This window comes from Cyprinodon tularosa, unplaced genomic scaffold (assembly GCF_016077235.1).
Source record: "Cyprinodon tularosa strain WSP-4 unplaced genomic scaffold, ASM1607723v1 ctg139, whole genome shotgun sequence".
Lineage (NCBI taxonomy): Eukaryota > Metazoa > Chordata > Actinopteri > Cyprinodontiformes > Cyprinodontidae > Cyprinodon > Cyprinodon tularosa.
The window spans coordinates 311,134-328,316 of record NW_024038210.1 but is presented as its reverse complement, the minus strand read 5'-3'; the positions used below and the strand labels follow the sequence as shown (position 1 = coordinate 328,316).

General features: G+C 38.1%; 1 protein-coding gene across 1 annotated transcript in view; it reads right to left on the bottom strand.

Annotated features, from left to right (window-relative positions):
* Positions 1-11,860: 11,860 nt before the first annotated feature.
* The window catches only part of qkia (QKI, KH domain containing, RNA binding a), a 94,430-nt gene continuing 89,107 nt past the window's right edge, over positions 11,861-17,183 (bottom strand). The window contains 2 exon segments of the mRNA XM_038278145.1: positions 11,861-14,102; positions 16,199-16,273. Of these exon segments, the coding sequence (XP_038134073.1) occupies positions 14,086-14,102; positions 16,199-16,273 (92 nt within the window). The 3' untranslated portion in view covers positions 11,861-14,085.

The window sequence follows — 17,183 nt, the reverse complement described above, 5'->3', positions numbered from 1 at the left end:
CTTCCAGTCTCGCCATTCAAAACACAAACAGGCGCTAACTCTGTTTCTCTTTCTGCCATTATACTCCCAGCTGGTCTCTGCAACAAATGCTCCTTTGATGCATCTTCCCGGGGGCCAAAGTCAGCATCAGCACCCTCCTCCTCCTCCACTGCTGCTCCTCCATTTCTCTGCTTTTTTCACCACTGACTTCCTGCATGACATTAAAGTCACTTCCAGCATCCCCTTCCGCCCCTTCATAAACTGTTGTTCCCCACTGACCTATTCAGAGGCAGCTCCATCCTCCAGCAATAAGAGGGGAAGATATCCGTCTTTCCTGCAGAGGAGCCAGTGTGAGCCAGAATGAGACATCTATTTCCAGCTCTTTTGTATTGATGTCTCCACTAAATGCAGATAAAGTGCAAAAGCAAATATCTGCATCTTAAAGGAGATGATTTCAGCGGTGGTGGTTTGATGTGCATTTCATGGTTTTCTACCAGGGTGATAACGCTATGGGGCGCTGCAAGGGAGAACAAAAAATATATTTATATTTTTAAAGAAAGTTATACTCCTGCACCCATTTGCTTAGTTGCAATAAGTATTGATTTATAAAGCAAGGTCATGTGAAAAATAGCACACTCTTTCATAGCCTGTGTATTTCTTTAACATATTAGAATGCATGATGATAAATATAAATGTTTTGATTGCTTTTTTAATCTACTGTTCTTCTACTGTTTTCTACCTTAAAAAACAGTAGAAAACGAAATATATTTTGTAAAAAATAATACAAAGTTTCTTATTGATACTGAGTAAATTAGGAGAGTCATGCATTCTCGTCAAAAAAGGTTACAATCCAAAAGGAGCAGTTCATATCAGGTGCTACTGCCTGTGGAGGATATACAGCATGGTAAGATCTAAAGAGCTGTCTGACGCCTTCAGGAAGAAGATTTTAATAGCTACAAAGTCTGGAGCTTGTTTTAAATGTGCCCAAAAATATAAAATCAGTTATTTGAATATTTTACAAGAGGAAAATATTCAAAACAACCTCCATTGTGCCTAGGTCTGGCTAATCAAGTAATTCCCCCTGATAGGATCTGAGAAATAGTAAGAAAAAGTAAGGCTTATTTTAGAAAGATGATAGAGTTTAACTTTCATCTGTCCAATAAGGAAATTTTATTTTCTAAAGAAATATAACGGTTGGATTAAAGTTTGGTGTAAGGGTGGAATAGCCATAACCTGGACTTCTGGGAGAAGAAAGGAAATGAACAGTGAGGCACGGAGGTGAAAGCATGATGGTTTGGGTAAGCTTCACTGCAGCATGACCAGCTCATCCTTGCAGAACTCAATTGCATATCAGAAGAAGCTTTAAAAAAAATGTGAGACAATCTGAAACAAAAATCAAAACTAAAGTAGAAGTACTCTCTGACATGACCATGATCCAAAATATTCCTGTGAACCCACCAACCAGAGATGGCAAGTCCAGGGCTCAGTTAGAGTTCAGACCTGAAACTCACTGAAATGATGTTAATTGACTTAAAACAGGCTGAATTATCAAGAACCTCTTTAACATCTCAACAGCTGAGGATGGGAAACGTTTGTCAGACTGATGCCAGGGTCAGGTAGATGGTGTGTCTGGGGGAAGGAGGGTCCTAAATTTAATACAAACGTCCAAAAAATGTTTGCACGCATGATCCTTATTTTTGTGTCGTAATTAATAAAATTGTATCTTTTTTAAATGCTTTTTTTTTTTTATTTCAGAAACATAATATAATTTATGATTGACACATTAATGATTAGTTGCTAAGGTTATTTCTTATGACCCAACACAAAATTCTGTATTTAAAATTCACACAAAAAACGTGCAGGAGACCAGTCTGCTTGTGCATTTACTATGTTTGACGGCACCACTGAATGTTTTATACATTACAAATCAGAGATAGGGGAACTGGAGACAACAATTCATCTCCAGTCCAATCTGCAGCGTGGATTAACCTGCATAGGTTTGACTCACCTTAGTTAAATCGCTGCGTAGAATCTGAAAAACTCACACGAGCAAAAAAGACAATTAGGAGAAATTCATTGATACAATTACTTTGTCTTTGGCGCTCAGACCTCGGCAGGAAACATAGCACTTAATTTTGATAGATATGCATTAACAGGAACAAAGAGTAGGGCTCTATCCCACCAGGCCTGAAACTGGTGGTGGAGTGGAGATAGATGAAGTTGGTCAGTCTGTAGACTGCTGGTTAGCGATATGCTATGCTGAGCTTTATGGGGAGATCCAGCGGACTGCATGATCTGACGCCAGAGCTTCACTCAGGGACCTGGAAGATGGAAGTCCAGTTTGGATAACACAGGTTGAGAGAACCTGTCCATGGTGAGCAAGCATGAGGCGAGAGTGGAGAGGAAAAACTTCCCGTTGGGAGGAAACCTCTGGCAGAACCAGGCTCAACATCGCGGTCTTCTACCGGACCGGTTTAGATGAGATGAGGAATGAAACTCTGTTGAAGCTTTAGCTGCGATGGTGGAGATGGGTTGAATTGGTGTCATCTGAATGAAGTCACACAGTGCAACCACCGCCTGCGCACTAGTAGCAGGCAGTGCGGATCGGAGGCCTTATAAGATGAACTTTTGATGCCAATTGGCTTTCGTAGAGCTGTGGTTCAAAGCTGATTGGTTGTGTCGCAGGTGGATGTAGGCGAGCAATCTGTTTCTTCAGTTGAACTTCCGCCTAGGCTCCACGACACAGAGATGACTTGTTGAATCCAGATCCCACCTTTTCTGTTACTAATTTTTCAAGCCAGGAATATGTTTGTCAACATAAAGAAATGGACCAGCTGCAGAATGATAAATAACTGGGTGATTTAAAGTTCATTTGAATGTGTTAAGCTAATCTAAAGGCAGCAGATATTTTCACATCTTAATACAAATCCAGCTAGAAACTCCAAGAAAGGGTTTCAAATGTTTTCTTCACAGCCAGTTTTTAATTTAGCTGTAGCTCAGATAAAAGTTCCTTTGCTCTGTGTTCCTTCGGATGAGGCTGGTGATGCTTAAACCCCCATTTAATTTCTTTCAGGGGAAATATAATTGCTTAGCTGCAACATCAATTTCAGGTTTTACTGCTATGTTATGCTGCTTCTTCTAGGTTTTCAGCACACACTCACCAGGCTCTGCTCTCTGTTTGGCTCCATGGATCCCCTGAATTGTGCACCCTGTGGTCCTGATCGGATAATGAAGGAGGCAGCTTTACCGTCCTGGGCTCTCAGTCTGTTTCTGCAACAGCTGCACAGTCATGTGCCCAAATATATCATTTTAGGCTTACTTGTCTTTATGTTGGGTGATGTTGGAACAGGTGTGTTTTTAAATTTGTTTTTTTCATTGTTTTGTTTTCAAAAATCCTGTACTGTAGATCCATAGTTCAGTATGGAGTCTTAAGACCACCCCCTCTGAGCGCCGTTGCATCTGGGCCTCATTTGACCATCTAGTTCAGGGTCTTGAACATTTGGAATAAATTTCACTGATAAAAGTTTTAAAAAAGAAACCAGGGGCTTATAAAAATCTTAACACAGACATTGGAAACATGCAAGAAGGAACACTTTGCGTTCATGACATTGGATCTTGCACAGGGTACCATTTCTACAAAAACCATCACTGGAGTCCAACGTCTCATAATTTACAGAGGGTTTCATTTTCAAAGGTAGATAGAAGTAATAGCGTGCAACCAAAGTGAGGTTTAAAATTACCACCAAAAAGACTTAGATGCACTAAACCCCTTTAACCTACAGTGCAGATTATCTGTGTTTATGAGGGTAAATAAGGTGTGTTTTTTTTTTTTTTCCTGACTCTTAACAGAAAAAAGCTTTTATATCCAGCTGGCAGATCCGTTGCTGGAAAACCCAGAGCCCAGATTAGAGTGTACATACATACCTTTACTCATATCCCGATGATAGGATTAAGCTTCTGTTTTCAGGCTTTAGTCCTCCCAGGTGCTTTGGACGGGCGCAGCATCGCACAGTTTAACGTTTTCACATCCGTTCTTACCTTTGCCAAAGATTAGAGGCCGTCTCCTGCATCTGGCAGGATGTTATTTAGGTAACAAACCATGAAATTTGCTCACAATTATGGATGTCAAATGTGCTTTTGTTCACAGGCTGGAGACAGAATCATATTGATATATTTTCATATGCCTGTTTGCTGTTGACCTTTCCAACCTACCATGTGTAATCGTCTAGAGTGAGTGTTTGATAGATAGGACACGCAGATATGAGCTTAAAGTATCTTTATTATAAACAAAGAGGCACTTTATTATAGGGACAAACCATGGAGAATGAATAAGATAAATCATTGAACAACTTGGGGAATTTTATCTAATGTTTAAAATTTGATCCAAGCTTCTAAGAATGTAATTTTTATACTAATAAAAAGATATAGTCTGTGTTAATACTCTGAAATTCTCTTTTTCTGGTCGTCTTGCTGAAGTATTTTTAGCCCTTAACTTCTATCTCTTTCCAAACACACACTTTAAAGGCTTTTAATGAAATTTCAACAAAAAGTAAAGCAATGCTAGAGAAAGGAGTCCTGCGTTAACCATCACTCGACCCAATCAGAAGGATTACCTGAAAAAGAAATGGTTTTACTATTTGACATAATAAATTGACCTTGACAATTATAGTTTTTGTTGCATGGTTGTTTTATTATGCCACTTTTACTCAGATCACTCAATTCTTTTCTCAATTGTTTATCTTATTTGCTCTAAATTTAATGTTTATATGGTTGTGATAATTATTATTGATGTTTCTTTTAAACCCTAAACCCTTTTATGTGTCAAAACTAATGTTTTCTCAAGTAGTTCATCTAATTAGGACCGTTCTTCTGTCAGGATATACAGTTATCATGTTCATTATTTACATAATAGAGATTTGGGAATGAACTGCAGGAAACCGCAGAGCGGATCTTTCTTAACACCAAGTTCAGTTTTTTATGAGGGACATTCTGCAATGTTTTGATATGAAGCAAAGGATGTCTTCTCATTTGCCAACTTGTATGTTGTAATAATGAAATGATGTGGCAGACTGGAGTTGTTTAAAATGCTTCTTTAATTGTGATTCGAGGCCGACTTTAAGGAGAAGCGAGGCGGTTGATAAGCGCTGCTTTCTGTAACGCTAAGCAACTTCTCTAGTCTGAGTGAGATTACAATTTCTGTCAAAATCTGCTGTCATGTCTCATGGTTATTATATATAAGCTATTTACATGATGAAGTGTTATTTAAAGAGTTTGTACCAAGTGATCTCTTCTCAGGAAAAGAACCGGGGGGATAAATCTTAAGGTTTAAGTACCTGACCAAAATAATTAGCATAAAAACATTCAAAACCTGCAGGCCAGTGTGCCTTGAAGTGGGGGCTGAAAAACGGAGTAAACCAACTGGAATTTGTTTTATTTCCTCTTCAGGTGACAGATGCACTGAGCTTAGTTTGATGTTAAAAGCTATCACCTAACCTGATTGAAACCTCCCTATAAGCACTTTCTTGACTTATCTGCTGTTTTCTGGGCTCTGATGCGTTTAGTTAAATAATGCTCTTTAGCAAACCTCTGAGGCCTTCTGGGAACAGCTGCAGTTACACTCAGACTATTTTACTCATTAGATGACTCCTGGTGATTATTGGTAGGACTTTATTTTATTTTTAGGGACATCAGAGGAAACTGGGGTCTATAAAGAAAACATTTATTTTCTAAACTATTTCAATCTGCTTCCACTTCACCATTATGGACTACTTTCTACTGGTCAAAAATCCCAGAAAATACACTAAGGTTTCTGGTTGTAACGTTACAAAATATGAAAAGGTTTAACGGATATGATAAGAAGGTGCTGCATAAACAGCATTCAGCTCATTCAGTCTGATGTGCAGCTGTTAGAGAGTGGCTGACCTCTGCAGTGACTTTGCTGCATTCAGCAAAGATGAGAAGACATCTTTGTCTCTTCAGCCTCATTTAAGCTGATCTTGCAGAGTGGTAACACAGGTCTGTTAACTTTAAACCTGATATATGACTGCTAAAGGTGCAAAACCAAAAGACTAGGAAAAAGCAAAGTGAGCATCAGTCGATTAAAGGGAGGAAAAATAAAAAACTTAATTAAAGGGAAAGAGGCTCAATTTAATGTTGACTCTAGGTCGGTTTTTCAGTCTCTCCTTTGTGTTGAAAAAGGATTTTAATATGCTGCTAAAGTGAATCACCTACCTGAAAGCCCAGAGCAAAATAAAAGACGATATTCGTAGAAGTAATCATCAGTCCTGGTAGAGCAGTCAGAGGGAAGCTTGAAAATATGGTTCTTTATTGCACACTTCAGGTTTTTTTTTTTTTTTTTTTTGGGGGGGAGGGCAACAAAACGTGGGATTACATGTTTAACAACCTTTTAATTTGTAACCTTCAATTACAACAAAAGAACACACACGCAAAAAGAAAAGCTACTTCACATAAACACGTAGAAGTCCACACTCAAAAGTCCCAGTTATTAGTGCACCACTATATCAAACTAGCAGTTTAATGCCACGCTAGTATAGGTTTTAATACTTTGATCTGCATATTCATCAGTAATAAAAACAAGGACAAAAAATTAGAGGGGCTTTCCATTTTGAAAATTGTTACCTTTTCCTGTTTAACCACCTTAATAAGGTTAACCTGTTGTCTGATTTAACAGAGGAATGTTTGTTAAACAGAAAAATCTACGACTGACTTTGTTCATCTACCAACAAATGCCCTGTGAGGCACTGAGAACGGTGCCAAAGATGGCGGCAGGGTGCAAACAGCTGTTTCCTGCACACTGTGGTCCAGTCAAAAAAAAAAGAAGAAAAAAATTCATTCTCAGTGGTGCAAACAGAAAACAGGAACCATTAAGCCAACGTCTAGTGGAGGAAAATCTTCCAGTTTAAAATATATTTACACATTACCCTGAAACACTTTTTTGAGATGAAGGGAAAGACAACATTAGCTCACGAATAATAAAGGTAGAAAAATACAGAATTTCTGAATCTCAGAGGAAAAAAGGCACTTCTGCTTTTTAACCGAAACAATTTAGGCAGTGAAGCTGATATACGACAGCTGAGGAAATGAAACTGCGATCAGAGGGGGATGCATTTTAGTAACTGTTCAAAAACGTACACTACATGCATTACATAGATTAGACACATTTTGATATATTTAACCAATTTCATTTATTCATTTTGATGATCAAAGCTTGGAGAACAAAGTGCATAGCTAATAACTTAATTTAGGAAAACTTAAGAAAGTTTACTGGAAGGAAAAAGTGCAGTGACCATATTTTACAGGCAATTACCGAAGAAGCTTGTGTCCTAGCAGATTGATGGTGTTTAGAGGAAGGGAAACTTTTATAAAAAGGCGCATTTGCAAATGTGATACTGGGAGCATTATAGTCATTTGAGAGTTTGAAGAAGATTTTCTAGGACTGAGAGGACTAAATGTTTTATTCTGACTAAAGGACTCATAATAAACCAAAAAACACTGCAAAAAATGTTTATCTATGTCTCTTTTTTTCTTAAAGATTTAATTTGAGCAGATAAGGGACACACTTTACAATTTACATTTAAAATAATTTCAGCCTTTTATTTCAAGTGCATAGTATCTAATTGTGTTATTTTAAGGGCAAAATACTAATTTTGTTGGCAGACCATCTTAATTCTTCAAATCTGGGGTGAATAGACTTATTTTAGGAATGTTTTACTCTTCTTAAGATTGTTGCATTGCGTAATGGACGGTGCAGGGGCTGAGGATCCAGGCTTCACTCAAGTCATGGAGGAAGTTTTTATACTCTGATCATTTGGTTACTTAGCTCATCTGCTGCTATTGATTCTCTGCACTTTAGAAAGTCCAAACAGCAGTAAACCAGTATCCTCTTCCTACCGAAAAGTTCTAAGGACTTGGTACCTGTATCTAATGCCAAAAGTTATACCTGCTTTAATCAACAAAGTTCTGCCCTCCCATCCTGATTTTCTGACGCCCTCAAAGAATTTATAAAATATTGTCAAGAAGATGAGACACCAGAACCAATGATGTAGAGAAGCTTAAAGCTGCTGCTGAAGATACGTTGGGTTCATGAACACATCAGCAGTGAACACCACAAACGCAACCGTCTGATGGCCTCCATGCATTGGTGAACCTATACATGCCATGGAGGCATGAATCAACATTTCAATAGAAAATGCTTTAAATGGTGTAATATTCAGATTTTCGGGAAAAAAGCTAATGGGTTTTTATTTGCTTTGAGCCTTGATCATCAAAATCAACACAATTAAATGGTTGAAATCTATCATCCTGTGTCTAATCTAAATAACACAACTTTTTATTTGATTTTCCATATTCCCCTGTACAGATATGCATCTGAATGTGCTTCAAAGATCAGAAATCCATTTTAATCCATATAAAACAAGAGTGCATAGATAAACTGCCTGCAAATGGACGGACTGAAGCTGAAGACGCTTGTTGCAGGAAAAAAAACAAAAACGTAATTGAATAATTAAAATCTCCATATTAACAAAGTTAAAAACATAACATTGCTGCCTGTAATCACATATCAGCCTCTGTTCAAGTTCTACAGAAGCAGAAAAAAAAACAATACATCCATCTTCACATCAAAGCCACAAACCGAATGTTAATTTCAGAGAGATGTCAGCTCCTATGTTTTAATCGTTTTGTTTTTGCCGAGAAGTAAAAGAAATCACAGCTTTTAATGGAAAAGTTAGAATTTTTCGGAAATAAAAGGGTGTAAAATAACTCCAGAGGTGCCACTTGTGTTAAAGAATTAGGATTAATGAAGTTAATCTTTTGGTTGAGTCAGTGTCAATACCCCAAATTAGTAGAAAGAGGAGGAAAGCTGAGTGAACCCAGAGAGGAGAACTAAACAAGCAGCACTGGCGGCACTTCAAATAATGAAAAAATAAATAAAAATAATAAACTCCCTGAAAAAGCAGCAAGTAGTGGCCAACTGAAAGCCAAACAAGCATTTTATCCAGAAAGACTGAAACACTGAGGTTGTTTTGATCCCAGAGTACCTCATATTGGCAGGGTGCACTGGTGTGTCTCTAAGCAGTATAGATGCTCCCAAATGGCCCAGCGTTGGTTGTTCCATCAATAAGCTGAACGGGGAGAAGTGCTCGTCGAACAGACAACAGCTGGAGATAACTGTAATGCTGCCGCCCCCACGGGAAAAAACAAAAATAGCTGGCTTTAGACGGTCTTCTATAAATCTGGCCAGTGTCAGCTGTAAATAACCCCCCCTTTTATAATATGCACTGATGAGATTTTCTGCTCTACACATTCACAGTAACATTAATCCCTTTGAGATGACTAATGTGAAGTATTCTGCGCACAGATTGAGATGAGTGCTGCAGTAACTAATGGCAGGAGAAAGCATCTTCAGGGATTATAGTGACTCTCGAAAGTGGACACATAACGGTTAGAAAGCCTGTTTTTATGGAGTGGAAACAAAACAAGAGAGAAAAAACATCTTTTAACGTTTTCCACCATTAAAGATAAATATCCTGAACAATTTAACTGAAGGAAAAACCCTTAAAAGTACTAATGTTAAAGTAGATTTCAAAAAGAATTCAGTCTGCTTTGATAAACGGCTCAAACTCCCTTAGTAGTGTTCATCAGGAGGACGTGTCTCCTCATCTGCCCTCTTCAGGTGACACCAAAGGTTAAGCTCTGCATTCTGGCTGTCTCAAAAACTTAGATTTTTTTCTCTTGAAGTTAATTCCTGTTTGACTGGATGCATTCTTGAAATCAATCCTGAGGAAAATTTAATTTGGGTCAAAAATGACTGCTATGTGGAACTGATCTAATTCACTAAAAAAAAAAAAAAAAACACCTTAGGGAACATTACCGGTACTCCCCATCATGATGCAACCACCACTGTACTTAAAAATGGGGTATTGTTTTCCCTTTGCAATGCTGCTAAAATATTAAATATTTGATCCAAAGCTTTAGATTTATCATAAAGGATGAAACAAAAATCTGTTTATAGAAGATTTGTGTCCAGATCTGCACGGTTACTTTGTAAAAAAAAAAAAAAAAAAAAGTTCACCATGGTGTGTAGAACCCATTTCTTCTGTCTCTTCATGTCTCCTTTTGCCAGATTAGCTTTATTTTTCAGTTACACTATTCAGGTTATCAACGTTAAAGGTGGAATATACTTGGGAATCACTAATATTTCAAATTTATAATGGACTTAATGACATTTTTGAGATCTACAATGGATAGATCTAGATTTAACTGGTCATGTGTAGCTGGTTAAGAAAGCGCTGCTGACCCGGAAGTATAAGCGGTGCCCTGAAGTAGCTTACACCCCCCAAGACGACTAACAGAGCGGTCTAATAAGAGACGACCGGCAGGGCAGCAGTTGGGATTGAGCAGAGACTGTGAGAGCAGCGGTGAGGGAGCCCCTTTCCAGGGTGCACTTTCCAGCTAGTCTGTGTGTGTATGTGTGCGTGTCGTCTGTGAGTAAAAGTCGTGGCCATTTGCTGGTTTTAATTGTGTTAGTCCGTGAACCAGACCAGGGTAATAACATTCATGAGAACAGGTTAAAAACACAAGACAAAAATATCAGCAAGTTAGTAAAATTCTTACTAAGAATGTTTTATTAAAATAAATGCCAAGAGGTTAATAAGAAAAATAACAGCATACACCATGAAAACTAAATGCAAGCATGTAAAAATACTTATGACAAGGAAACTAATAAAGTAGCTAATGAGTTAAACAAGCTGGGAGTTGGCAAGAAAACAAAAATCTAACAGAGAGAAGGCAACACTCCCCACAGGAGACAGGTCAAGATGGAGAAGAGGTGGTGGTGGGAGGAGGGGAGGGGGGGAGGAAGGGTGCTGTGGGTTTCATAAGAAAAAAAAAAAAAAACACTCAAACATGTTTAACATACATATAAAATGAGATTAGAAAAATACATTATAAACCTGTAACAATGGCTGTTAATTACATTATCATACATGTAGTAGGCAGGCCAGAGAGAATACGGTAGGTATAGAGTCAACCTTTCACCTGATGGACTTATCCAGCCTTTCACAATGACACAGCATGTTGGAACATTGCAGAGGGAAACTTCTTAATACTGTCAAATGCTGATTTGCCATCTTTTTCTCCACTTTAATATTGCATTTCAATTTAAAAATCATAACACTGAAGGAAAAATAAAATCATTGACCTTTGGGTGTAACAGCACGGTGCGAGAGAGAGAGAGAGACAAAAAGACTGCCGACGGCTCTGTTAGATCCGAGTTTGTCAATTTCATTTCACCTTTCAGCAAGAAGCTGTCAGTCGTTTCAATAACTGGAAACTATCTGACTGTGAAGCAGGTGCTGGTTTCATTACCCAGTGCTTCCTTAGTCCATTAGAAATCTCATTACTGTACTGATGGTTTGTTGTCAAATTGAGACAGAGATATGTGGACCAGATGCAGCTGTTAAAACAAACACTTTCCTACTTGTTTCGCTGAACGGTTTGTATTGTTCTCAGCTCATCATAACGACTTCTGGCAGACTACTTGGTTGCTAATGGCAGTTTGATTTGTTCAAAGAAGTTAGACAATCAAAGAGAAAACAAAAAAACAATTCATTTCATCAATAAAATCGAGAGAGAAAAAAAGGATCTGCTCGTACAGCAGGAGTAAAGGGCCATCAAGTTAAGGAAAAAAGAAAAACTTAAAATCATTTCAGGAAGACAAAAACCATGGCACATATTTTAGCTGGTCAAAACGACTGCTATTCTTTTTGCATAGAGTAACTTGGGCCGCGCTGCCCTACGGTGGGAGCTGCCCAGCTCGTCTTTTCAGAGCGTGTAACGCTTCCCGTTCCTCTCTGCGCCATCTTGGTGGGTGCTGGATATCTTTTTTTTTTTTTTTCTAAAAACACAACTGGAATACTAAAAAACAGAAACCACTGTTGATAAGGCACTTTGATTTGACCCATTTAGGCGTCTCTCGCTCGGATCTCGCCGGTTCTGGTCTTCATTTTCCGATTACTTTCCAGGAAACAGCACTTTTCCCCACTTACGTTCTGTTTTCCTTCTAAACATTTTTTTTGTATCTTTTTCATTATTATTTTATAACTGCAAGTAAAGTATCAAAAGCTAAAATTGCCAAAAATAGATTTTAAACTATTTTTTCTCATCTCCAGCACCCTGTAAAATTCTCTATTTTTGTTCTCTTCTGTAATTTTATATGCATTGACAGGTATCTACATTTTTATATATTTATAGATATTTATAGATATATATAAGACGTATGTATAAAGCAATTTGAACAGGCAGGCATGGCTTTCACATCCTATTTTTTCTTGAGATTTGAACAAAGGATTGTGGGCTCAGAGCTGGACTACCATCAGAGGGAGGTGTGACACATTGTGGATGCACTTTGAATGGTTTGGCATATGTTAGGTTTCATTAGTAAAATAACTCAAAGGATAATATGCAGAAAGGTCAGGATTATGTCGACCTCATGCCCCAACTTATACACACAGACAGAGAACAAAACAATATAACTAAATAGAAAACTAAAAGGAACAGAACATCCACTGTAGGAGGAATAAATCTGCTAAAATAGGCCAAAATTCTACAGTAGAAAAAAAAAAAAAACCTCTTGTTTGTCATGAGTGTCTTTTCGCCTAGCACTAAACGAGCATTACTGTAATGGTAGCATGTAATTTTAGTGTTAATCGCCTGTTTACACCTCAGGAAGATAAGAAGACATAAAACTGAGGGGTAAAGGGTCAGAAATCTGTCTGCTCCAGCTGAAGGCAGAAAACCAAAACTTTAAAAATCACAAAGAGAGCCCTCTGCGAGACAGATGCATAACTGCAGATATATCATTCACTGAAAACCCTTTGGCTAAATATGCACACAATACTTTTTTTTTTCTTTTCTTAATCTTTGTGATCACAGCTCAGCTAACTCATCGAGATATTCTTCTAAAATACATCAGGCACTGGATAGTGGATGTAGTGTGAAAGGGGCCCATGGCCCCAAAGCCTCAGCACACTCCACTTTCATTGTAGTATTAATCAAAACACACACACACGCACACACACACACAGACCCATCAACCCAAACACTAACCCTCCCGTCACGCCTTTCATTTTCAGCCTCAAACACTAAACTCTGTCCTGACTTTCAGAGATAACCACCTGCTTTGTTTCAGCTACTGAAGCTAATTAGTCCAATCTGAACCAAAAAATAAAAAACAATAAAGTGAAAAGCATTAAATCAAGACAGAAAAAAACACAAATCATAAAAAAAGCTCACTTAGCAATCATTTAAGCCATGCTTTAAAAAAACAAAACAAACAAAAAAAAAACCAGACAGAAAGCCTTTTAGAGGGGCACACCCAGAATGTGTCAGCTCATAATTACAAGCTCAACAACTGAAATACATGTTGGGAAGGAGGGGAGGGGCAAAAAAATGACAGAAATTAAACACGTTAATGCAAGTGACTGTTCCCGTTCCTTCTGTTTCTCTGTCCGCTGCTGCAGGCGGGGGTCTGAACTGGGTGAGGGTGGGCGGGGTGTTCTAACACGAAAGGTTTTGGGGCAATTTGGGGGTGATCATGTCGTCACTCTGAAACCAGAAACGGTTTGTCTCAGACTGCAGATGGAGAACGAGTGAGGTCACCTAATCAGAACATTTACAGGCAGGTCGGCGGGTGTTTGGGGCGGGTGGGGTGGGGTCTTTATTGCTTTATAATTCAGTGCAGATTCATGAGTAATATGACAAACAGATCCACCCGGTGCATGATTCATGAAGAAAAAGAAAGAGAAAGAATGGGAACTGAACTAATGAACAGAGGAGAAAAATGAATAATCCACAGCTGTGTTGGTTGTTTTTTTTGTTTTGTTTTTGTTGCGTTTCAGTGAAGATTCTGCGTTGGTTTCTATCTTTTGTCAGAACGTGTTAGGGTAACTGTACGGGCAGGCGCCTCTCTCTCTGCCACTTGCGTCCAAGAGGCTAGCAAAAGGCAATTACCAGTTAACTGATCAGCAGGCAGGCTTGGGGCGGCTCGTCATTGGGTGAAGAGTTCAGAGGTCAGAAGGTCATGTGTTAGTTGCCGGTGGCGGCTAGGTGGTTAGAAACAAAAACAAAACAAACAGAAACAAAAAAAGATAGAAAGGATATTAGTGTCAGCAAGGAGAGACTGGAATGACATCATTTTAACAATAAAATGAATGCAATCTCACATGTGGCCATCCCCCCCCTCCCCCAGCTGCTATGAGGTGAACCCAGCTAATCTGAAAATCATGACGCCATCATGATCCCCCCCAAAATGCTAAGCCACACTCCCTGAATCAGGTAGCTAGGCGGTTGGGTTTATTTAAGCGCAAACTGCCCCGAAAAAAACACAAAACAGAAGCAAAGTAAAGCCGAAAATAAAACTAAATTAAAAAAAGACAAAGATGAACAAAAATCTAGTGGTTTAGTGTCTTTCACAAACAGTGTGATTAGTGGTAAGCTGATAAAAAAAAAACTAAAGCTACGGAGTGAAATAACGGCTCAATGTGCAATAAATAGATGAATCAATGCTTTCTGATTCTTTATTTTGCAGTATATTTTTATATAATATAAATATACACAAAACCATAAATACATTTGATATAAAATGTTCCAAATATAAAATGACAGTACCTCGTGTACAACTGAAATATATATATTTATTAAAAAAAAAAGGATTTTAGCTTTATTTTAATAGATTTGCAATACACTGCAAAGAATGCAAGCTACCTCCACTAAAGTCTGTGCGCCTCTATTTTTCTAGAAAAATAATCCCAAAGAAATGATAATCCCATGGTGAAAATGGCGGCTGGTAGCAGCGCAGCTACTCTCAGATACAGTATAGAAAAACTCCTCCTTTGCTCCTTATGAGCAGAGGAGGTAAATCATGGATGGGAGCAAACCTGCTCCTTTTTTTGTCTCTAATTTCACATCAGAGGAATGTCATTCTACACCTTAAAACACTGCCTGATAACTATTCATCGCTTTTAGCTTCACAGCTGCATGAGCCAAATCTCTTAAGATCGCTTTTGCCTGAGCTTTGATTTAAACACAGTCTGTTGTTTTTAAGTACTACATGTAAACAAAATGTGCATAACAACACTCAACCATTTAGCAGGTGTGTTGATTTACAGGCAAACCTCAGTAACTTGGAATAGAACTGAGAAGTTCAATGATTCAGTCCAGAATAAACCATAGAGTCAATACAAACAGAGTGATAAAAGTCTTTTTTTCTGTTCAATTTGATGATGAGGCTTACAGCAAACAAAAACGCAATGAGTCACAAATGTTTCCTGCTAAAGAAAATGTATGTTTCCAAGCATTTTATTGGAACATTGAATGGAGAGAATACGTTTGGTAGATTTTAAACTGCAGTTTCTCTTACGGGAAAAAACAAAACAACAAAAGCTATTTTTTTATATAAGTTCAAAATCACATAATTCATACAATTATGCTTAAGCTAACTTTACATTGCCTAGCTGACAGTAATATCTCAGCTGTTTAACCCTGATGAATAGCAACAGAACAAGGGAAACATTTTGTATTTCATTTAAAAAAACAAACTTTCCTGCTTAAAAGGCTATTTCATCATGTCCTTTACTGGCCAGCTAACTGTGCTGACCTCATTGAGAGCCGATGGTGTCAGAGGCGGGATAACAAATCAGAGCCAACAAGAAACCAGCTGAGAGCCAATAATTGAAACAACCTAGGTTTCCTGAACACATCAGTAGAACCACAAGCAGATCTCCCTCATATCAAATCACATTTATGCAGTAAATCTTGTAGAAATCCAGATCAAGTATAAAATCTGCAAACTTTACAGATCATGGAGACTCTTTTCACTGGTTCCATAATTCGGTTTTAAAATCTTATAGTCATTTTCACTCTGGTGTTTTTATTAGCTGTAAGCCACAATCAAATGCATTACTTTGCCAGTAATGGATCTATAAGACATAAAGATGTAACTTTCTGAACTGGTTTACTAAAATAAATGAACTTCCTTTTCAATCCTATTCCAAATGAGAGATTCTCCTGTGCAAAAAACAATGAAAACACAATACAGGTAATGTACACATTTCTGACTAAGGCAGTGAGGCATAATAGGCATAATAATCATATAAATGCATCAATCAATAGCAAAGAGTAGCTAGGAGACTAAACTGACCTCTGTCAGCGGTCACAATCCTTTGGTAAGGATGGACCCGCGTGTCATGCCGTCTCACTTTAGTAGCCATTGCACCTAGATCGTAACAGGTCCACAAGGTTAGAAACCGTTTGCTTTGAGGAAGGAAAAAACAGTCATCTTTTACAGTAATAACATTCACATTTTAACCATCAGGACTAATAATGTTTGGATTACACTATTCACTGAACATAATACAGAATATGGTACATATACACAATACATATCTTTTTCTTTACATGTAGAAAAACTTGGTAGAAAAAAAATAATACATCTTTTTGGAGATTTGCTTTAAAAATGTTATAACTTAAGAAGTAGAATTCCACAGTGCTCAGAGATACATGGAGGTGGTAAAGGGTTGGGGGTGCTGGGCTGTCTACAGGAATAATGTGAATCTCCCTGCGGGATCCAGAAGGGAACCAAGAGAAATTTGTCTCTTTATTTTGAAAGGTGGGGAAATCCAATCCAGCTCTGATGGTACCGGTAATTGAATCGTGGCAGACACCACCTGCCTCTCCTCCTCTACTTCATTTTCTCCTTCCAGCTTTCACCATTTCTCTCCTGGTCAATCTGCTCACTCATGGCAGAGCCCGTCATTTTCCCACCTATATCTGTCACAACTGATTTTCCCCCTGCTGCAGAGGTTGACACGGCTTCATATGCATGACACAAACAAACTGTTTGCGCGATGTGGGATATGCAAGCCTTATTATAAAAAGTGATGTGTGTAGGGATTAAAAAAACAAAAACAAATCTCCTAGAGGAAACGGGCGTAATTATCTGACGTCGAAACTCGACAGGATGTTGTTCTCAGTGTTATCAGCAGGTTTTGGATTGAAGTTAATGCAACTATTTACAGTGAATTAAAAATGTCCACACATCTCTAGCAAAAGGATGAATTTTTTTTTTCACATGAAATGTAGCCTAAAGGTAAAATAATCATTTTTTTTAAGCCTGCCTTCTCTAG